The following is a 23,887-nucleotide window of genomic DNA, read 5'->3' on the forward strand; positions in this document are numbered from 1 at the left end:
AAACATCTAGTTTTGCTTCATTGACTATGCTAAAGCCTTTGATTTTATGGATCACAGCAAACTGTGGCAACTCCTTAAAGAGATGGGAGTACCAGACCACCTCACATATCTCCTGAGAAACTTGTATAAGGGTCAAGAAGCAACAGAACCAGGTTGGTTTAGAATAAGAAAAGGAGTATGACAAGCCACAGGTGAATGTAGTTAAAACAAGCACATTGCTTTTAGCAGGCTGGGCCAGGGGCCCTGCCAAAACTTACAGCCTAAGGAAAGTGATAAACCCAAACAACATAAAGGCTTAATGGCATCTATTCCTTACAGGGTATAAAGAGGATACTGGCCAAATGTTTTATGCAAAACATAGATGCTGCAATTGAAAGAACTTGCTGTGTTAAAATAAGTAGACTATTAGGATAGTTCCAACCTGGTATATTTTTCTGACCAGGGGTCATTTCATAGAAAAAGAGGTGCAGGAGCTCATTAGAATAACTTATTTGCATAACTTATTTGCATATGCCACACCCCCTGACATCACCGGAAGTGTGTCAGAAGGCAACACCCACCACTCAGGCTTCACTGGACTGTTTTGGATTGCTAGCTATGGGGGGGGGGACGTGCAGATCTGTCCTCACAGAGGAGGGAGAGCTTGTACCTGAAGGCTGGGGGGGGGCTCTGCAACTTACTATGCTGCTTCTTGCTCCTCGTGGCCCAACTGAGGGGCTCTGGGAGCAGGGAGTAGGGCTTGTTGCATGTGGCCCTGGGCTCCTTCTCCGCGAGCCAGTTTGGTGTAGTGGTTAACTGTCTGCACTCTAATCTGGGAGAACCAGGTTTGATTCCCCACTCCTCCACTTGCACCTGCTGATGTGACCTTGGGTCAGTCACAAGCTCTGGCACAGCTGTTCTTGAAAGAGCAGTTTGTGTCAGAGCTCTCTCAGCCCCACCCACCTCACAGGGTGTCTGTTGTGGGGAGGGGAAGGGAAAGGAGTTTGTAAGCCGCTCTGAGACTCCAAGTGAAGGGCGGGGTATAAATCCAATCTCCTCCTCCTCCTCCTTCTTCCTGCCGGAGCTCTGCTCCTGTGCGCTCCCACAGGAAATGACCCCTGCTTCTGACACACTGTATATTCTCCCTGCTTATTAGACCTACTAGGCAAGTGCTTAGAAGGTACGTAGAAAAATTAATTACCTCCTTTCTTCCTTCCACAGAAACTGAAGTTTGGATGATCCCCCTCACAAAGTTGTTTTGAGAAAAATGGGATGCTCTTGCCATTCAAGATGATATTTGTCGTCACAAAGAGTTCCCTGATGTTGTACCCTGCAGAGAGAGTGATGTGTGAGTGATCACGATCAACTTGCTTGGAAACCAAGGCAGTTATCACAATGCTTGCTTTAAAAAAAAAAAAAAAAAGCAATATTTTATTGAATTTTAACATTCATTGTTACAAAGTTCATAGCAACGGTGTTTCTAGCTGCATAGAGCAACAAAGATGCTCTTTCCATGTTAGAATAGGAGCCATCCCTGGAGGCCCAACCATTCAATCAGCGGTGTTCTGGTGTGATATTGAGGGCTGTACTAGTGATGGATTTGATTTGTGTTGCTATGGATTCCCAAAAAGGAGTAACTACGGGATAATATATCCAGCAGTGTAAATAATTTCCTTTGTTGCCACATTTGGGCTACTCAAGGAAGAAGAACGGGCTAGATACTAATGTAAAAGTAGTTTAAAGAATTGCAATTTTACATCAGTGATTTCGGAGTGAAATGGAGAGGTATTCCAGATAGTGGACCAGGAATCATCAGGGATACTTTTTGTGCCTTACCTCCTCTGGACATTCCTGAATACAAAAGCAATATTGCCCTCAAATTTGCTGATGGTCTGGTGAGGGCCTTGGGATTCAGATGGTTTTACTAAATGAATCTGACTGCTATAAGGCCAGAGTCACCCGTGTTTGCAAACATTTGATCTCAAAAACACTGCCCTCCTGGGTGGGCTGGCTAGGACAAGAAAGTGGCTGCCTGGCAAGGCAGAAATCAAAGTTGAATCAAATGGGTCGTGGTCAGTGTTCCCTCTAAGCTGAGTTAGTGTGAGCTAGCTCATAGTTTTTTAGCTTCCGGCTCACACATTTTTGTCTTAGCTTGGGAAGGATGGCTCCAGAGCACACTAATTTATGCAGTAGCAAAATCGCTTGCTCACCACTTTAATGCCAGTAGCTCACAAAGTGGAATTTTTGCTCACAGGACTCCACAGCTTAGAGGGAGCACTGGTTGTGGTTGGAGCCTGATAGATTCCGGCAGGTCATGTTTGGAGTCTTGTTGGCTGACAGATTAAATAAGTAGCATAAGAATCTTCACCAGACCCGTGGATTTAACTAGGGACAAGAAGGGAAGAGTGAAATGGAGGAAGAGGGGAGAGCAGGAGAAAGAGTATTATCACTGTAATATTTTTTCTTTTCTTAGCTATTTTTTGCTTCTATTGGACAGTATGCCTAGAGCATTAGATGACACATCAAATTTGGATTGATGCAAGGTTATGCTGGCAGTTTCCTAACACACAGAATCAGTCAATCAAAACTTCACAGCTGATCCTGAGTTGCAGGCTCTCTAAAGTCTCTTCAGGTGCAAAAGGAATTGAAGTCTACAGTGTTGACCCTTGGAATTAGCAATGTACAAGTGGGAACCCGAGAGAAACTTGCGGGGAGAGGGCATTCCCCTACCTTTGCTTACTTCCATCTCCCCCATCTTCCCCCTTCTTTCTCTCCCGAAGCCAATCCCCCTTCTTTTTCTTGCCAATCCTCCACCAAGCCAATCATTCCTAGTTTTTCTTTCCCTTTCTCTCTCCCAAGCCAATCCCCCCTTTTTTCTACCTCCCTCTTTTCCCCTACCTTTGAGCACAGCAGCGGTAGCAGTGCCTGGGAGAGGAATTTATTTTTGGGTGGAATCCAGACCCCCCCCCCCCAATGTATTTTTTTCCAGATTTTTCTGCAGAACTAGGGGGTCACCCAAGTCTGCAGAAAAACTTGTTTGGGGTAAGGATGCCCCCTATCTGTGGACTTAGATATCCGCACATAGGGGACTGTTGAGAATTAGATATATAGATGAAGCCTATGAATTTGCCAGGCCTGGTATACATAATGAGTTACTGTACAACAGAGGAGGACACACCTGTTGCTTGGGAATCAATTATCCTCTTTCTCTTATCTCTCATGTATGGTTGATATTGCTACTTGTTCTGGTGCGAGAGGAAGGGACTCAAGAAAGCACGTAGCAGAAGTTGCCTAGCAACTACTTGATATTCTTGTTGATTCTTGGGTTTAGGTTTCCATGTTCATATACCTTATGTCTGGACCAAATTGCTGTCCTTCAGACATTATTATCAACTTTTTAATAAAGGTTCCACAGATCTAAGGCCACCATCGTACTTGTGGGGAAATGGGATTGCAAAGCCTTCATTTCTGCTCATACGGGAGTGAGGACATTACTTGGCCTTCTCAGGTCACCTGGCCAGCCTGACCCGTCTGCCTCCAGGCACGTGGCTTTGAACAAGTTACTAACCTGCAGCGTTTTACCAGGCATTATTATCAACTTTTAAATAATGGTGCCACAGATATAAGGGCTCCATTTTACTTGTGGGGAAATGGGACTCACAAGCCATCTTTCTCCTTCTCTCCCACAAGTCTGCACTCTGTAGGGGCTCAAACGTTATTAAGAGCCTTTTGCTGGCTAGCAGGAGGGAAGGAGAAAGAGAAGATGACATGGCTCACATCCCAAGCATGAAGCCATGGAAGTCGCATCTGAAGCTACAGAGCTTGGGAGGTCAAAAGGCAAGAACAGACCTTCTATCAGTTCTTACTGTGGCCTCAGAGCAGGGGCCCTGTGCACTAGTGTGCCAGGGTGACCCTCCCAGGGTCTTCCTTGGCCACCTTATCTCTGTGCCTTCCCAATGAAAACAGTTGCTTTTCTCGTTTTTACCCCCTTGACCCCCCCTTGGCTTTTTTGGCTTGTGGCTGGCCTTTGGCCACACCCATGGTCTCAAATGGCCTGGGACCTTCTCTCCTGGGGTTTCTGTTCCCTCCAGCTGGTCCTCCAAGGAGAGGGCTTGTTGTCTTCCCCTCTGCCACTCCTCTTGCTCAGCCTTCCCTTTTCTTGTGGCTCTGCTCCATCCTGGGGGTCACTCTACTGCTGACCCTAGCCTCTCCCAGCTTCCCATTCCCATTGCAGCCCCACCAGTGCTCCTGACCTCTCTTCGGGGACCTTCTCTGCCCTGTAGGGTTGCCAGGCCCCCCGGTAGAGGCAGGGGTCCTTCGCCGGCACTGCTGACCTCCTTGGCCTGCGACTTGGCTGCTCCTCCTGCTGTTCTTTGACTGCTGGGCTTTATATCTGGTGGCTGACTGGCCAGGTCCCACTCTCCCAGTGGCACATCTCTTCCAGCTAGGGTTGCCAGCTCCGGGTTGAGAAATACCTGGAGATTTGGGGGATGGAACCTGAGGAGGGTGGGGTTTGGGGAGGGGAGGGGCTTCGATGGGGTAGAGTGCCGTTGAGCCCACCTTCCACAATGGCCTTTTCCTCCAGATGAGCTGATCTCTGTCACCTGGAGATCAGTTGTAATCCCAGGAGATTTCCAGCCACCCTCTTCCAGCCCAGTCCTGCCCCTGCTTGGGCCTCGTGGGGCTGGCTTGCCGGCCAGACCTTTCTTTGGGGGCAGGACAAGAAAGAGGGTCTGCCCAAGGAGGCGGAAAAGAGGAAACTATAAAATCCATGTACACGAGGAAGAAGTGGTCCTCCTGTCTGTTTTGGCATTTGGACTGCTATTCTAAGCCTCCGTGTTAACCTGGACTCCATTTTGAGCACAAGTGGCTGAGGCAGTGGTGTACTGGGCCCAATGCTCCCTCTAAGCTGTGGAGCCTTGTGAGCAAAAATTCTACTTTGTGAGCTATTGGCATGAAAGTTGTGAGCGAGAGATTTGGCTACTGCATCAATTAGTTTGCTCTGGAGCCATCCTTCCTGAGCGAAGACAAAAATGTGTGAGCTGGAGGCTAAAAAAACCTGTGAGCTAGCTCACACTCACTCAGCTTAGAGGGAACCATGACTGGGCCTATTTGCAAAATGGAGCAAAACAGAGCTCTTCTGCCAGGCTTTTGGAGCTGCCAACACTACTACCACCACCACTATCACCGCTATGACAACTGCAACCCCTGGTGGTGCTATTACTAACAACTGACTGCCATGGTGGAAGCCCTGGGCTATAGGTCCCTGTGACCGTTGCCTGGCCCAGGCCTTTCCCTCCCTTCTACAACTGAAGCAGACCAATAGAATCTTAGGTAATATCAGAAATGCTAGCACTTTAATATTGTTGATTTTAATACTGTTTTATATTATCGTATTATTTATTAATGTGATGAACTGAGTTTTATGTGTCACTAAAGTTTTATCCTGTTGTGAGCCGCCGCCCTGAGCCAGCTTAGGCCAGGACTAGGGTTGCCAAGTCGTTTCTCAGCCGCAGCGGGGGACTCCCGGGCGGCGACTGGAGCGCACCGCACACACGTCATTAGGAAGTGACGTTAGGACGCTGGGCACGCTGGGGGCGGGGCCACGACAATCGGAGGGAAAACCCAGCGTGCCCGGCGTCCTAACGTCACTTCCTGGTGACGCGCACGTCGGGGTGGGGTTCCCCCCGGGGCCCGATCTGCCACTGGCGGGGAATGGGCCTCTGGGGCGGGGGTTTCCCTGCCCCCCGGGGGGACTTGGCAAGCCTAGCCAGAACAGGCGGGATAGAAATCAATAAAATCAATCAGTCAATAAATAAATAAATGTGGTGCCTGGGGCAGATAACTTTTTAAACACCCCCTCCTCTATTTTTTTAATGTCAAGTCGCAGCTGACTTATGGCGACCCCCGTAGGGTTTTCAAGGCAAGAGATGTTCAGAGGTGGTTTGCCCATTGCCAGCCTCCCCGTCGGCCCTGCTTAGCTCCTGAGATCCGGTAAGATCAGGCTAGGCTGGGGCTATCCAGGTCAGGGCCCCTCCTCTATGCAACAAAACTATTTTCAGAAATAATCATGAAATAAAATGAATAACGATAATGGCCGGAAAATAGATTCAGATGGGGCAGCCATGTTGGTCAGAAGCAGCAGAACAAAGCTTGGTCTCAAAGATGCCACTGGGCCCACACTTTGTTTCAGTGGCCAGCATAGTGTGTTGGACTAGGATCTGGGAAGTCTAGGTTCGAATCCCCACTCATGCCATGGAAGCTTGCTGGGTGACCTTGGACTAGTCACATTACTCTCAGTCTAGCCCTGACCTGGATAGGCCCAAATTAGCCTGATCTAGCGATCCAGTTTGGTGTAGTTGTTAGGAGCGGCAGACTCTAAACTGGGAGAACCGGGTATGATTCTCCACTCCTCCACATGCAGCTGCTGGTGTGACCTTGGGTCAGTCACAAGTTCTTTCAGAGCTGTTTTCTCAAGAACAGTCCTCAAAAGAGCTCTCTCAGCCCCACCTACCTCACAGGGTGTCTGGTGTGGGGAGGGGAAGGGAAAGGAGATTGTAAGCCGCTCTGAGACTCCATCCGGTAGTGAAGGCGGGGTATAAATCCAATCTCTTCCCTTTTTCTTCTCTTCTCTTCATCGAGTCAGATCTCAGATTGATCCACACTAACCAAAAGGGACAAGAGAGGGGAGGAGGCAGCTCTTAGTCCTACTCCCTTAGAGCATCAAAACAGGCATGCCGATCCCATGACAACCAGTCAAAGAAACAGGGAATATGTAGCTGCAGAGCAGAGCCTTTTAGCAGCAAGGCAGAAGAAGATTCCTAAGAGCTAGTCCTTAGGAAGAAAATGCCATCAGGCAGAAAATGCCTTGACTAGCTGGTGGCAGCAAAAGTTACCCAGAGAGAGAATCAGATACTGGTAGTGGAGGGAGAGGGGCTGCGCAGGGCAGGTGATATGAGAAGACTGAGTAACTTCCTCTTCACCCGCCCACACCTTGTGGTCAGTGACAAAGGCTTGAAAACCCTGCAAATCCTGTTTCCCTGAAGTATTACCGTATATGTGCTCTTTCATTTCAGGCTGCATGTTGGATGCCATTTTTGAATTTGTTGTTCTGTTCTACTAGTTTTCTAATACTTGCCAGGGCTTTTGATTGTGAGGGAGCATTAAAAATGTAATTTCCCTCAATGGCAGCCTGAAGTGGTACAACCTGGTCTACTGCTACAGGGCTTACTCATATCACTCTGCTGCGTGTGTAGACTAGGCCTTTATTGAAGAGTGGCTCAGGTAACATGAGGCGATACGGAAATCCTGTCTGCAGTGTTTGGTCCGCAGTGGTTATTTCACACGTCAGTCGTTGCTAAACATGCCAGTCATCAGATGATAATGAACATAACGTGAACCAGTTTTAAGTACTGAGTGTATTAGGTTCAAGTGCCAGTCTGTGATCTTTTTTCAGAGGTAAATCATCCACAGTTGAGATCTAGGTCTCTTGCTTTTTATTAATCATTTAAGATGTGCGCATTTGTAATGATGTCTTGTTTTCATTCGTAGTAAAATATATTTTATACTTACTTAAAACTGTTGCTGCTCTGATGTTAACACTTTTGGTGGTCAGTCCAGAACAACTGCCAAGAGTAAAAGCCAAGTCTTGCAACGGATCTGTGAGGAAAAGGCAAATACAACCCATAGATAATCAATTTAATTTCCAGTACTGTGGAGACTTTATAAATAAATTGATGTTTTCTTACGTATTATCCAGAAAATATCCTTCCAGCAGTCTGGATTAAATATGAAAATTGGTTCTTAAACTTTGTTGTATTGAGGATTACCATCAGAAAGTGTCACAAGCTTATTTTCCTGTGCCAGAGGAACTTCATTACGCTTAATGTTTAATTTCCCTTCCTCTTTTCCTTTTCAACCGTCCTGTGAATTGTGGATTAAGATAATCTGACATCTGCATGATAATGTTTCACTTCTCTTTTGTCTGGTGTGTGAGTCTTGTGTAAAGAAGGTCAGCGAGAGAACATGTTCTACAATGTGTGCTATATGTGGTCATATATAACAGCAGTTGAGATGTTTTGTGCCTTAAAGTATGGATTAGTTCCCTGACTACAACAGTGACATGGCTGCACAGCAGTTGGTATCTTGTGCTTAGATGTGGTGAAATCAGGCGTGAATTTACTGGATGGCAAACTGAACCCAAGAAATTCCATTCCAGTGGTGTGTGGTTGATGCCAGACTGTACACCATTTGAGAGAATCCTGCAGTTGTTTGTGTACATTCTGCAACTTTGGCTTGGGGGAATTTGTCTTACAAGTAGCTTAATTACTAAGGGCCCTTTCGGCACTGACAGCGGGCTCCGGAGAATCAAGCCTTAAGGGTTGAGTTTTCGGACAGCGCTGGCTCTTCGGCTTGGAAATGGAGATGAGGACCGCCCCCTAGAGTCGGATTCGACTGGCTTTCAAGCAAGGGAAACCTTTACCTTTTACTTTTTCACAGTCACATGTGTTCCCTCTGCACTGGGTTTCCCCCTTCCAGTTTATTTATGTATTCTGTATGCGTTCTGCATCTATGAGCAAAGCCCGCATTTTTTTAGCGAACTGGCTGCCAACCCCTCCCTCCCTTCATGATTCTGCAAAAAGAAAGGGAAGGGAGGGAGAAATCCAGGCCCACACATGCAAGACTGACACATTTGGGAACAGGGAACCCCCTAGTCCTTTATATTTACTGATTCCTTCTTATGCTCTTTCTGACTTTTTAAAAGTTTGCCTGAGCGGGAGAACTGTCTTCTTTTGTCTTTGGAGAAGGAGGGAAAGAAAACAGAACTGGGAGGGAGTGTCAACCTAGAGAGAGGCGAAAACAGGGGGAGGACAGTGGGCGGCACTTAAATACCTGCAGAAACAATTCTACTTTAGAAAGGATTCGCAATTTGAAAGTGGATGAGAACAAAGAATCGCAGCAAAAGGAGTTTTGGTAGCTGTGGGCCAACAGTGTGCCGGAAGCAGTCTGAATGCAGATTCTTGTAAAACAAATGCAGAAACAAGAGAAAGCCCTGACACAAACTGGAAGTGGAAGCGGGAGGGAATGCAGAATGGAAAAATAGGATGTGCTCAGTAACCGAGGCAAAATATGGGTGTATATAGGACCTAAGTTAACAGCTATGGGGACTCAAGACAGCTTGGAAGTCGTATTGTTTCCAGGTGGCTGGTGGTGGTTCCTAAAATGGCTCAAGAAGATCACTCTACACATGCTAAATGGCACTTTCTTCTGTCTGATTTCAGACTAGGAATAAGGCCTGTTGTGGAAATAAATACAACGAGCTCTAGAAAGAGGTTCTGGAAGAGTGCCCCAGATTTGGGCACTCAGTGACAATTTGCTGTGGTGACCTCAGCAGGGTATAATGACACAGAGTCCACCATTTTCTCCAGGGGAACTGATCTCTGCTACCTGAAGAGCAGTTGTAATTTTGAGTGATCTCCAGCCCTCATCTGGAGATTGGCGACAGTGGTTCCCTGGAAGGGAATGGTTGGTTTGGAGGGTGGAGTCTATGGCATTGTACCTGTCTGAGGTCCCACCCCTTCTCAAGCCTCACCCTCTCCAGGAATTTCCCACTTGGAGTTGGCAACCATATCAGGACTGGGCCCAATGAGTTTTCTCCCAAAGGCCAACATAGGTGTGGAGAGGGCCTTTTACTCATAGAACCAAGCTTGGTTGCCTAGCAAGAGGCACTGAGGAGAAAGTACAGTTGCCAGCTCTGATTAGGGAAATACCTGGAGATTTGGGGGATGGATCCTGTGGAGGGCAGCATTTGGGGGGTGGAGATGGAAGGTCTCAGCAGGGTATAATGCCATAGGGTCTACCCTCCAAAGCAGCCATTTTCTCCAGGGGAACTGATTTCTGTCATCTGGAGATCAATTGTAACAGAGGGAGATCTCCAGGTCCCACCTGGAGATTGGCAACCCTAGGGGAAAGTCAGCCAAGAAGCAGGGGGTTGAAGAGAATCTTTTGATGGTCGCTGAGTCACCTCATTAGCCAGCCAGTCATGATGGAGCCAAAAAGGAGAGAGAGCCGTTTTCAGTTTATTCTGACAGGAAAGTGGCCAAGCTGGCAGTGGGCAGGGGAGGGGGGGTATGCTGAAAGTCCTTTGTCTTTTTATTGACAGAAGCAAGCTTGGTTGCCTACCAGCAGCCACTGAGGGGAGAGTTAGTCCCACACAGGAGCCAAGAGAAATGTCCATCAAGGGAGAGAGAGCTGTCTGCCAGTAAATCTGACAGGGAACAGGGGGTGAAGAGAAAATGGATGGGAAAGAGGAGCAGACCCAGCACCTGGCCAATGGCACGCGAGTACTCTTGAGTGGCGGCTGAAAGCATGGAGGAGAAAAGGGAATCCCTGTCGCTCATAATCAGCGGGGAGCTTTCCTGTACCACACCAGGCTGCCTCCTAAGCCTCCACCCAGCGGAGCGTCCATGCGCTTTGCCAGCTCCCTCCAGACTGAGGCCGAGATGCTGGGCTCCAGCTCTGTGGGTGGGACTGAGGCAACGCAGCAAGGCAATGCAGCCAGGAGGTTGGGAGACCTTCCGAGTGGCAGCTGAGCGAGCCAAATGCTGTGGGAGCATGTGGAACATTCACATCAAAAGAGAATTATATATAAGGAGAGATAGTTTAAGTTGAGCTGTGCTTTTGAAAGCAGGTTCAGGGACTAACCCCAGATGGTGCCATGTCAGCTTGCATATTCTACTGTTGTAGCATGCAGCTCAGACAGAAAAAGAAGCTCAGTTTGCTGGCATAAGAACTTGCCTCCTTTGTATTCACTTATGGAGTTCTCTTTCGCTGGCTGCGAATGAACATATCTCAAATTCTCAGAGTCAAAATGTTTATGGTTTTTTTTACCCCCAGAAGAAAACTGCACTTAAACCTTCAACCTTTCGTTTTCTTCCCACAGTTGAGAACAGACAGCATTGATATGTTCCAAGGCTTCCCTCCACCCACCTTCTACAATCTGTTATTCCCCTCAGAATTCAGCATTTAAACATCTTTTACTTGTCATACTTCATCCCTTTCATCCACTTCAGCTAATCATTTCTAGAACAGACAGGCCTCTCCCAAAAGAAGAATATACCACACAATGATACACAATGCCTTCGTATATTCCTGGGTCTAAATTAAACTGGAGTGAGAATTCTTTGTGTGTGCGTGCGTGCTATAGATAGGCATTTTCACAGATAGCAGCTCGCCTTTGAAATATTTTTCCCCTTGAGGCTTGCCTGGCACCTATAATACAGTCTTCTAGGCAACAAGCCAAAACATTTATTTTCCCCCAGGCGTTTAACTAATGGTTACCTATTTAGCTGTTTTATGACCTGATTCTGGTCTGATATCTGTTTTATGGATATTTTCAGAGTGCTTATACTGTTTTTGAAAGCATTTGAAATATTTTTGATATTTTAATGATTTTTATGGTTTTTACTTATAAGCCATTTTGAACAGGACTGTATAGAGGTGGCATATACATTTCCTACAAGAAGAAGAAGAAGAAGAGATTGGATTCATACCCCACCCTTCACTCGGAGTATCAGAGCAGCTTACAATCGCCTTCCCTTCCTCTCCCCACAACAGACGGCCTGTGAAGTAGGTGGGGCTGAGAGAGCTCCGAGAGAACCAGGTATGTCACCTTGAGCTCCTTGGAGAGATTGTGGTATACAAATGCACTGAATAGATCTGTTTCAGTCTGTCTGAACCCTGATACAGAAATGTAGCCCCACTGAGTGGTTTGTGTTGTAATTTTACCAGTGCCCAATAAAAAAAATGGTCACATTATTCAAATATGGAGGAACACTCTGGGCCAAGACACATTTCTCAGAAGCTGTTCAAATTGTTGGTTGAGGGGGTGAAAGTGATGAGCTTAAAGAGCAGATTGAATGATAGGCAGGGCTTTCCAAATAGCAACTGCCCTAAAACAATGAGGAAAATCTGACAGGCCTGATGCTCGGATGATCCATGTGGGAGATGGAACCCACAATTTTGGAACCATTAGTTAAAACATTATGTACTAGATCTGTTCCATCCCCTCTTTCTGAGTTCCCTCCTAATATAAATCTTGGTTCAAAACTTCTAGAAAGTGATCAGCTACTTTTCTAGGATTTTATTGCTTTAAATTATCTTTGTGAAAACCGAATTTAGCAGATTAGAAGAGAACAGATTGGATTTATACCCTGCCCTTCACTACCTGAAGGAATCTCGAAGTGGCTTACAATCCCTTTCCTTTCCTTTCCCCTCATGTAATGTATTCATCCCCGACCCCATGCACGACTAGGTCACCATGCGGTTGGGTGAAGCAGCCGAGCTTTGGTCATGAGAACAAAGGGTCAAGCGGATCCTAGCCCGCACCTATCGGAGGGCTAGGCTCCCGGCAGAGAGCCTATGGAACTCTCGGCCACTGTAAATAGCCAATCACTGGTGTAGGGGTGTGTTTAGGGTGTGAACACATAGGGTGGAGCACATATAAACCGGCCTGCGAGCCGGTTAGGGTTGCCTTGTTCTGAACTAAGTAAAGGTATGCTGAGCTGAAATCACTCTCTGTCTGTGTACTTTTCACCACAACAGGTAGGTGGGGCTAAGAGAGGTAGGTAGATAGGTGGGGCTGAGAGAACTCTCCCAAGAACTGCCCTTGAGAGAACAGCTCTGAAAGAACTTGTAACTGACCCAAGGAGGAGGAGGGTTGGATTTATACCCCATCCTTCACTCAGAGTCTCAGAGTGGCTTTCAAACTCCTTCCCCTTCCCCCCACAGACACCCTGTAAGATAGGTGGGGCTGAGAGAACTCTCCCAAGAACTGCCCTTGAGAGAACAGCTCTGAGAGAACTTATGACTGACCCAGGGTAACAGCAGCTGCTGCATGTGGAGGACTGGGGAATCAAATCTGGTTCTCCCAGGTTAGAGTCTGCGCTCTTAACCACTAACTTTCTTAACAGGATGAGTTTCCAAGCATTGATTTGGCCAAGTTCATCCTGTTCCACGGTGGGGGGAGCCTTCCTTTCTCTGCAGAGTATATCAATACTATTGGCCTTTCCTTATTACACTTTGGGGAACAGTGGAACAATGGTATAGCAGTATTTTAGCTTATTTTTGTTGACTTCACACTAAAATAGAAGAGCAGCTGGATATGAACACGCGCGCAAAAAACTGTTAGCACTTACATAGTGTTTTCCACCTTCATTGCCCTTAATAAGACTTTCTGATTAATTCTCTCAACAGCTGTCTTGAACACATGATTTCAGAATTGTTTCTAATTTCACAGTCCTCCCCCCATCTTTGTAATATGTCTTTAATTACTGCTTTAAAACCAGCATTTTACACACTTCTGAGAGCGGAGACACCTTTTGTTCCTGAATTTAAGTTGGAGGCATATCAGTTTTACATCCTCAACTATTTACTTTTAATGATTTAAATAAATGAATGCTACAAATGGGGATTATAACAGATTTCTCTTTATATTCCAGCCCAGGAGCACCACTGCGAAGGATGTGGTTGATGAGCCAGGGTGAAGTAAAGGTGAAGTAAAGACACGGTCTTCCTTGTAAATCGAATTCTGTCGTTCTCCTTTCTTTACACAGAGAGATTGCAGTGAACTGTTTCACAGGGCAGAAGCAAAACAACTAGCATTGCCAGCTCTGGGTTGGGAAATACCTGGCGATTTTGAGGGTGGAGCCTGGGGAGAGGAGGGTTTGGGAAGGGACCTCAGTGGGGTATAATCTGGTCTGTAGCCACGGTGGGGCACCTGGGGGTGCCAGACACCCCCACCCCCCCCAGTGTGCCTAGTCAGGGAGGCTGGGGAAAGAAAGGGAAGCTGCCCTGCATCTTCTGGTCAGTTTCACTCCTGCTGATCAGCTGTTAGGTCTAACAACTGGGAGGAGGGGGAGTGAGACTGACCAGAAGTGGCCAGGCCTCTTTCCTTCCCCAGCCTCCTGGCTGCTGCAGGGGGCTGGGGATGAAAAGCTACCCTGCCAGGTTGGGTCAGTTTCACTCCCCTCCGATCAGCTGTTAGACCTAATAGGTATTCCTCAAGGAGTGGAAGTGACCAGAAGCAGCAGGGCAGATTTCCATTCCTTCCCCAGCCTCCCCTCAGCCCCCAACAGAATCACCCACCCTTGGAGGAGCCACCTTCTCTCATCAGTGGCCGCTCTAACTGTGATTGCTGTGGTATTTTTTAAGATGGGGGTCTAAAAATCCAGTTCTTAAAAAAAGAAAAAGGAAAAAGCCCTGTTAGTGTGGGAAAGGGTGGGGGGAAAAGGGGGGGGGAAGGGCGACATAGGCCCCTGCCACACGGCAGGGGAAAAGCCCTTTAAAGCGCGGCTTTTAAAAGCCGCGCCAATGTTGATACGGCTCGGCGGGATCCCACGATCCCCCGGCCGAGCCGCCTTTTCTCCCTGGCGCGATCAAACGCCGGAGAGAAAAGACGGCTCTAACCGGGAGCCGGCCGAACTGCGCATGCCTGAGCATGCGCAGTTCGTCTCCGGCCCGGGGATGTGCCGGCGCAAAGACGCGCCGGCGATCAGACACCCGGGAAGAGGCGCCTCGTCCATTTGAACCACCGAGGTAGTTGGTTCAGTTTGAGGCGCTTTTTCCCGGGAAAGTGACAGTTTGGCCACGGAAGCAAGACGCTTCCCAGATGTTGTGGTGTGATCGCGCCGGTTTGATCCGGCCCCAAACTGTCCCGTTCCCGGGCCAAATCGCCTCGTGTGAACGGGGCCCAAGTCAGCTTGACACTGCCTTCCCTGTATGTACCAATTTAAAAAAAGGGAGAGGTAATCTACAAGTTGCTTTTGTTGAGTAGATATGTCTTTCCCATTATAATTCTGCATTAAAGGGGCTAGTGACTTTTTAAATATGAAAGCCAATTCTTCTCTTTTTTTTAACTGCAAAAGCCCTGGTGGCTTGGGTGTGTGTGTGTGTGCTGAGGGGAAGGGAAGGGAAAGGAGACTAAAGCCACTCTGAGACTCCTTTGGGTAGTGAAGGGTAGGGTATAAACCCAATCCTCCTCCTCCTCCTCTTCTTCTTCTTCTGCAGGGAAGCGACTGGGAAACCAGCCATGTTGCTAGTGTGCTACCTCAACATCTACAGAGGAAAGACACCAGCTGGTTCCTGTGCAGAAAGCAACTTGGCAGTCTCTCCCACACTGAGGCCCACAATTCATCCGCAGGTCTTGCATCTGGAAATTGGTACTGTGAGGACTGGAAGCAGCAGATCCACAGACTCGCTAAGGGATGACATTTAGACAAGGTAGGAATGGGCTGATGGCCTTTCCTGCATTTTGACATCATGTGACTATTTCTCAGGCACTACCTGTATTTCTAGTTCTGTGCACTGAATGCCTGTTGTTATGCACAATTAAATTGGCCTACGTAATATAAGGGATGTGTGTGCCTTTGGCTTTAAAGAAGTGTGTGTACAGGGCGGATGGGGTGGGTGGTGGTGGTGGTGGTGGTGGGGACAATTTGACCTTGGTTAATATTGTGATAGATATATTTTTTTGGCCAGTCAAGTCACAGCTGACTTATGGCGACCCCGTAGTGTATTAAAGGCTGTTGTAAGCAAATAGGAGCTCAAGTGGTTAAGACACTGAACTGCAGGCTGTGGAAGGTCAGTAGTTCAGCGGTTCAAGACCCGGGTGCCGCAAGACGGGGTGAGCTCCTGTCTCTAGTTCCAGCTCCTGCCAACCTAGCAGTTCGAAAGCAAGAAATTGCAAGTAGATAAATAGGGACCACTTTGGTGGGAAGGGAACAGCGTTCCGTGCGCCTTGGTGTTTAGTTATGCTGGCCACATGACCACGGAAACGTCTTTGGACAGTGCTGGCTCTTCGGCTTCGAAATGGAGATGAGCACCGCAACCCTAGAGTCGAATTCGACTGGCTTTCGAGCAAGGGAACCTTTACCTTTACCTTTACCTTTAAGCAAATAGTAAAAGGTTTGGATCAGAGAATTGAACCCTTTATATACAGAAAATCATATATACCTGTTTCTGTCCTTTCAGTTAGCAAGCAGCTTTCAGGGCAAGACTCCCAAAATGCAATGCTGGTCTGTTTGTTTCAAAAAGCACCTTTCTTCTATCAGGTATACAGAAAAGGACCCACATTTTGTAAATAAAATATCAATCCTGGAATGTAAGGACATCTCCTGCGTGAGATGGTCCCACGATTTTCAAAATCACTTGATCATTTGATTTTGTAACTGCCCATACAAAAATCTTTGATCAATTCTGTATAAATTTTGGGCAGTTCAGGACTGACTTTTGGGATTCAGTGAGACTCTCTTTCCTGAAGTCACTGGTCAGTCCAGGAGCTCATGTTCGCATGCTTTGTAGGAGAAATCTCTGTTAGTTTATTTGCTTGCTTATTATCTCTTTAAGAAATAATACTTGTATTGTTTAAAATTCAGACGAAGCACCTAGCTGGCGTCTTGCCTGGAAAGCGCTGATACTTGATCGGTTTAATAAAGTTAAGTTTAATTTTTCTTTATAAACAACCTTGTAATGGTCTTTAACTAGCCCTGAAAGGTTTCACTCATTCACTCTGCCTTTGGTACGGGGCATCACCCAGGCGGAACGGGCCGAGGGTGGGTTGGTCACACACATACATGTACACGTGTAGGACCATTCCCACAGCAAAGGCAAGAGATGTTCAGAGGTAGCTTGCCATTGTCTGCCTCCGCATTATGACCCTGGTGTTCCTTGGTGGTCTCCAGTCCAAATACTAGCCAGAGCCAGCCCTGCTTAGCTTCTGCGATCTGACAAGATTGGACTAGCCTGGGCTGTCCAGGTCAGGGTGATTAGTTATATTTACATGGTGCAATAAAGTAGCCACGTCAACTCGTCTTACTGCTTATAGCTTTTTCTGCAATTGAGTCTTGAAGATACCCAGGAGTGGGCCTTGAGGGCCTTCTCTTTGCTGAAATCTGAAATGGCGCCTTGATCTTATTTCAAACTGTAAAACTTGAGCCACTCAGGTGAGCAGTTAGGGCTGCCAAGTGGGGGCGGGTGGCGGGTAAACCCCTGCTTGGGAGGCCCGATTTCCGCCGTTGTGGAATCGGGCCCCGGGGGGAACTCCGCCCCCCGAAGCGCAGCGTCACAGGAAGTGACGTGCACGTTGACCACATTGGGGGCAAGGCCCGGATCGGGGAGGGAAAACTCTATGGTTTTCCCTCCCACGATCATGGCCACGGCCTCAATGTGGTCGACGTTGCACGTCGCTTCCTGTGACATGCTGGCGGCGTGCGCGTGCTTCGCGCGTGCGCATCTGGGGACAGCTCCCGGAGCCAGCCAAGGCTCCCCCGCCGGTGAGTATTTTCGACTTGGGAACCCTATGAGCAGTGGAAGGATCAGTACTTGTCTCTGAGGGAGGCAGGTCTGCACACTGCAACTCTTGGTTGTGTGAAGTGTGAAACCACACTGGGACTGACGTGTATCATCCAGCAAGTCAGGTTTCTATTTTATAAGTCTTCCCTGTATTGACATCCTCTGATTTGTGATTCGCATGATCTGTAAAACCATCTGGTGTCTAATCTGTCTTTATTGCTGACTCTCTTTAAGCATGCCCTGGGGAGCCATTTGAGTACCTTGAAGCTTATAGATATTTTTCTTCTGGCTGCCACCGTGTTGATTTCTGGAAATAGCACCGGTTATGCGTCATTTTAAATGACAGAGTTTAATCTAAGCCCGCAACCTCTGGGAAAGACAAATCTGAAATGTACTGGCTTCTGGGTTTGGTTCCTCCCCCGATCTGTGTCAAATGGCGGATGAACCTAAGATTTAATCCCCCAAAGAGATCTTGCCAAGGAGAAAAAGGGGTGGGATTAAACGGCACTGTGTAGCTAGGCAGCAGAAAAAGAATCACTTCCCCCCTTTCCAGGTAGGAACATGATAGGGAAAAAATGTCTTCATCCTTCGACTGATTAATTTGATATAAGGCAAACAAATCAGACCGTGCTCTAATCTTTGAAATCTACAGTTGCCAACCTCCAGGTGGTGGCTGGAGATCTCCTGAGATTACAAATGATCTCCAGCCGTCAGAGACCAGTTCACCTGGAGAAAATGGCCGCTTTTTAAGGGGAACTCTGTGACACTATTGTAATGTATTCATATGCAGACATGGGTACATGCGGATATGGGTGAATCATCCCATAGGGAAGCTATGCAAAGCTTCGTCTTGGACTAGGGCTTCAAGTCCAAGACTATTGGTCCAATCACGTTCAAGCAAACGGGAAGCGGGAACGTGTATGATTGGTCCTTATGCGATCAACCTGATAGGTTGTTAAATGTAAAGTAGGAGTGGCTACATTAGCCGGGAATGTTTAAATACCGAACAGTTTCTATGGACAAACTGTTCGGGCTATCAGATGTTGTACCGTGTTGGAGAAGTGAGCGTGAAGAAGAATAAACCTGAGTTTTGGCTGAAATCACTCTCTGACTCTTTGTTAAGCTCAGGACTTAACAACTATACCCCATTGAAGTCCCTCCGCTCTCTAAACCCTTCCTCCTCCCCAAATCTCCAGGTATTTCCCAACCCGGAGCTGGCAACCCTGTTTTAATCCAATGCTGTATGCTTAAACTCACTTGAGAAGCTATTTTTGAGAGGAAAGGTGGACCAATTGTTGGCTGTGGACTGACAGATGTAGACTCAATGCTCCCCTCATCTGTGAAGTTGACTCACTATATGACTAACAAAGGTGTGCAATGCAACTCCAGTGCCCTCTCTTTTTTTTTCCAGGAAAGGAGGTTTCAGGAGGGATCCGTTCTGGAGAAAGTACTTAACTCATCCCTACCACCCATTTTTCTATTCAAATTGCCCCTCCACCCGGTTGCTTTTCCTTCCACATGGTTCTTTATATAGGCAAATCAATAGATGGAACCTTACAGTGATAAAAGCAGCACGGGAAAAGGTGATTTAGAATAAGAAAATGGCTGCTGAGGAAAGGGTGAAGCACCCATTCGCCATCTTCTCCTTTCTTGGTCAAAATGGGCCCTTTTGAAAGTTGCTACTTTGTGGTGTGTTTTTTAAATGGCCACTAGGCTTTTTTTGTTTTTAAATTCCCCTTCTGTTTCTATGAGTAAAGTGCTAAAGCCCTGGACCACAATTGATATTCTTGCAGGGCTGTTTTGTTTTGTGATGGGTTAGTCCTCTGGTTTGGCAAAGAATCCAAGATGACACTCATGTGGTGACATGATTGAGGTTCACAAGATTATGCAAGGGAAAGAACAGGTAGAGAAAGAGGTACTTTTCTCCCTTTCTCACAATACAAGAACTCGTGGGCACTCCATGAAATTGCTGAGTGGTCGGGTTAGAACGGATAAAAGGAAGTACTTCTTCACCCAAAGAGTGATTCACACATGGAATTCACTGCCACAGGAAGTGGTGGCGGCTACAATCATGGACGGCTTCAAAAGGGAATTAGATAAGCATATGGAGCAGAGGTCCATCAGTGGCTATTAGCCACAAGGTATAGATAGGGACTCTGGGGCAAGTGATGCTCTGTCGTCTTGGTGCTTGGGGGGGGCAACAGTGGGAGGGCTTCTAATGTCCTGGCCCCACTGGTTGACCTCCTGATGGCACCTGGTGTTAGATCGCCGCTAATAAAAACTCGAGAGTGATTTCAGCAAAGTGATTCAGCTTTAATGAAGTAACGAACAAGCACTCAAACGCATTCATAACCAGAACAGTTTAACATTGGGAGCTAGGCTCTTTTTAAACATTCCCGGGCTAACATAGCCACGCCTATTTACAGATAACAACCAATAAGATTGTGTAGTTAAAGACCAATGAGAGTCTTTCCCTCTCTGGAGCCTGTACAGTTTCTGATTGGTCGCTGTTAGAGGGTGACCAATGGCAATGCAGTTCAGTGGAGCCTTCATCCGGCTCAAGCTTTGCATGGGGAGTGAATGAGGGGATTCATGTAAGCAATTTCCAATACATCACACCTGGTATTTCTGGCCACTGTGTGACAGAGTGTTGGACTCGATGGGCCTTTGGCCTGATCCAACATTGGCGTCTCTTATGTTCTTATGTTCTTATGACACACTGCAGGGGCACAGTTTTGGCCCAGAAGCATCAAGTTCCTGCCTTTAAAACTGAAAACGCAGGGGCCTCGCCCTTAGAGTTTGTGGATTGCAAACTGCCATGGTGGTGGAAAGAACCACCAAATCACAGTTGTCTTACGGCGACCCCCGTAGGGTTTCCAAGGCGACATTCAGCGGTGGTTTGCCATTGCCGGCCTCCATGTAATGACCCTGGTATTCCTTGGAGGTCTCCCATACAAATATTAGCCAGGGCCAGCCCTGCCCAGCTTCTGAGATCTGACAAGACTGGGCTAGCCTGGGCTATCCAGGTCAGGGCACAAACTTCCATAATAATATAGACTTGTTCTTGGTGGGTGTTGCAGCTGAAGATTTGCTATGGCTTTGAATGTAATCACATGGCAGCTTCTTGTTCTCCTTTATGGACCAGGGGAGCCCATACCTAGGAGTGCAATAATTGTGCCTGGAGGAAGCAGGTCCCCTTTCCTCAGAGCCAGTTTGGTGTAGTGGTTAAGAGTGGCGGACTCTAATCTGGAGAACCGGGTTTGATTCCTTACTCCTCCACATGCAGCCAGCTGGCTGACCTTGGGTCAGGCACAGTTCTCTCAGAGGTGGTCTCTCAAGTACAGTTCTGGGAAATGCTCTCTCAGCCCCACCTACCTCGCAGGGTTGTGGGGAGGGGAAGGGAAGGAGATTGTAAGGTTCTCTGAGACTACGAGTGAAGGGCGAGGGATAAATCCAACTCTTCTCCTCCTCCTCCTCCTCCTCATTTGCAGACAAGGCCAGTCCTGCAGGATCTACAACTAGGTCTCCATTTTTTTGGTTCTATTGCTGACTGTGTTGCTCACAGAGAATAAAAAAGTCCAGTGTGGACTACAGTCCTGTATACTGCAGGGCCTGGGTATGTTTCAAAGAGCCGTATGGACATAGCCTTAGAGCATACTTGGTAAAAAGACACTTGCCTGATTGCTAGTAGCAAGTAGGGCTTTCCTCCAGGTGACATAAGGACATGTTTTTTTCAGGAGTTGCTGAACACCAGAGTGTTCTTTCTGTCCCCATTTAACTTCTCACCTGAGTTTTGGTATAGTACAAGTAAGGCCGGCAGGTTGCTCATAGCAAAATGGACTACTGTAAACAGTATGTACACTAATCCTTATGTGAAGGGTAACACACAACAAAATATATTTGTTGGCTAAAATTAACCCTGTAAACTGCCACGGGGTGCCTAGCTCTTTAAAATGTAAATAGCCAGTGATCTAAACCTTCTGGATTTTGATGGGACTTGCGTTCAAGTAAGTACATATGTAGGATTGCAACAAGACAATTCTTTGTGTACACAAGATTTTTTAAAAAATGTATTAGTTGACATATCAACTTAAGGACAAATACCATAAGTTTGTTGTTGACCCCACAGAGATCTTCTTGATTATTTCCTGTTTGCTTAGCTTATACAAGACAGTTGATGATGAACGATATGACTGGGAACTGGCAGATATAGCGGCTGGGTGGGCAGGAACAACCCAGCTCATACGCTGGAGAATGCGAACTTTGCTTAATGGTGGTGTTTTCTGGTGTTTTTTTTTTTTAAACGTATCCTGCTGTTTGGTAACAGTGAGATTGCTTTGTTTTGGCGGAAGGGAATATTACAATTTTTCATGAGTATGGAGCAATGTTCCCCCTAAGTTGTGGGGTCTTGTGAGCAAAAATTCTACTTTGTGAGCTACTGGCATTAAAGTTGTGAGCAAGCGATATGGCTACTGCATAAATTAGCTTGCTCTAGAGCCATCCTTCCTGAGCTAAGACAAAAAATATGTGAGCCGGAGGGTGAAAATCTGTGAGCTAGCTCACACTAACTCAGTTTAGAGGGAACACTGGTATGGAGACTACCAATATGCACTCTTCCTCATTATATAGGGTTGCCAGCTCTGGGCTGGGTACCTGAAGATTTTAGGGGTGGATCCGGGAGAGGGCGGGGTTTGGGGAGGGGAGGGACCTCAGTGGGGTATAATGACATAGAGTCCATCCACCTTCCAAGGCAGCCATTTTCTCCAGGGGAACTGATCTTGGTCACCTGGAGGTCAACTGTAATAGTGGGACGTCTCCAGGTGCCACCTGGAGGTTGGCAGCCCTACTTAATAGCCTTCTTGTCATCATACCAGAGAGTGGCGTTCAATCCCCTGCTGAAGGGGGTCTCCTTTTTAGTGCTGGGACCATAGTTCAGTGGCAGAGCACATGTTCTCCATGGAGAAAGTGCCCGGTTCGATCCCTGGCGTCTCCAGTTGAAAGATAGCAAGCCTGAGACAAAAAGGCCCTGCTAGGAAGCTTGGCGAGGGAGTACCAGTAGGGCACTGAGGCTGATTCTGCAGTGGCTTTTCCCTCCGTTGTTTTTGGAAACCCGCGTTGGAATAGAAATTCCTCTCTGGATTGCATGCTGCTTTCACTTCTTCTGATCATCGGATTTTATGGTAGCCTCCACACTCCATGCCACTTTCACTTCCTTTGATCATCGGATTTTATGGTAGCCTCCACACTCCATGCCGCTTTGCTTCCTTTCATCATCGGATTTTATTGTACCTTCTGTGTAGATTTATGGCTATTTCATGGCCATTCAGGGGTGACTTTGCAGTCAGTACAGCGTTGCCCTGAGGTATTTGAATGTGGTTTTGAGCTGCACTTTTTCCTCCCAGCTGAGAAAATATGGAGTGAATGCTAGATGCAGAATCACCCTGAGTTTTAGATGGACCAGTGGTTTGACTCAGCTGAAAGTGGCTTCATGTGTGTTTTTCATGGGGGGGGGGGGCAGGCAACCCTGCTGCATAGCTCTGATTTACTGATTACAGAGCCAGTTTGGCTAGTGGTTAAGTGTGCCTACTCTAATCTGGGAGAACCAGGTTTGATTCCCCACTCCTCCACTTGCACCTGGCTGGATGACCAGACCTTGTAGTTTTGGCACAGCTGTTCTTGAAAAAAAGAGCAGTTTCTGTCAAGAGCTCCCTCAGCCCCACCTACCTCACAGGGTGTCTGTTGTGGGGAGGGGAAGGGGAAGGAATTTGTAAACCACTCCGAGACTGAGTGAAGGGCGGGGTATAACTCCAATCTCTTCTTCGCCTTCTGTATTTTCCTCGTATGGGAGATCCACTTATGATTTCTGAAAGCCGACTTTGTCTCCTAGGAACTGGCTGGGGAAAGGATTTAATTCCAAATATTTATTTACTCCTCGTGCCCCCTCGCTGGCTTTGTTTTAATGGCTGTGTGCGCCTCGGCTTCAGGCGCAAGTCCCAGGGGGGCAGCAGCCTTTTGTCTGCGGATGAAGGAGAAAAACAAACGCGCGCGGGCTCTCCCTTCGCCATTAATCACTTTTCGCGTCACGTGCCGCGTATGAATGAGATGTCTTATGAAGCTAATTCCCTTTGTGCCGCCTGCAAAGCGCAGCCCTGCCGCGGCGGAGGCACCCGGCCAGCCAGAGCGGCGGAGTTGAAAAGGAAGCCCTGGCGGGCGGCTTTCGGTGCCATTCACTCTCGGAGCAGATCACAAGCCCACCGTCCCTGGGAAGCGCGGCCGGGATGTGCAGCCGCCGCTTGGCTGAGCACGGCGACAGCCTTTGACGACATGATTCCTTCCGAGAGCCACGTTGAGCCTCTTGTCAGGCGGGGGGAGGAGGGGACGCAACATTTGGCCCAACAACTCCCTTGCTTGGTTTCCTCTGCCCTGCTTGGTTTGTAGCTAGAAAGAGGATTTTATTTTCTTTTTAAAAAAGAAACGTCAGTATTGTTATTTTATTTTTTTAAAGTCTCTGTTAGAAAAATCTCATTACTTACCTTTATGGCGTTCTTGGTAGCCGATG

The 23,887-nt window shown here is 47.4% G+C and overlaps 1 protein-coding gene across 2 annotated transcripts in view; it reads right to left on the reverse strand.

Annotated features, from left to right (window-relative positions):
- The window catches only part of LY86 (lymphocyte antigen 86), a 37,497-nt gene that overhangs the window by 12,272 nt on the left and 1,338 nt on the right, over window positions 1–23,887 (reverse strand). For both annotated transcript variants that reach the window (XM_015407543.1, XM_015407544.1), the window contains exons 2-3: window positions 7,552–7,638; window positions 1,181–1,309 (exon numbers count right to left, since the gene is read on the reverse strand). In XM_015407543.1, the coding sequence (XP_015263029.1) occupies window positions 1,181–1,309; window positions 7,552–7,638 (216 nt within the window). The remainder of the gene's footprint in view (window positions 1–1,180; window positions 1,310–7,551; window positions 7,639–23,887) is intronic.

This window comes from Gekko japonicus, unplaced genomic scaffold (genome assembly GCF_001447785.1).
Source record: "Gekko japonicus isolate JY-2015 unplaced genomic scaffold, Gekko_japonicus_V1.1 scaffold1092, whole genome shotgun sequence".
Classification (NCBI taxonomy): Eukaryota; Metazoa; Chordata; class Lepidosauria; order Squamata; family Gekkonidae; genus Gekko; species Gekko japonicus.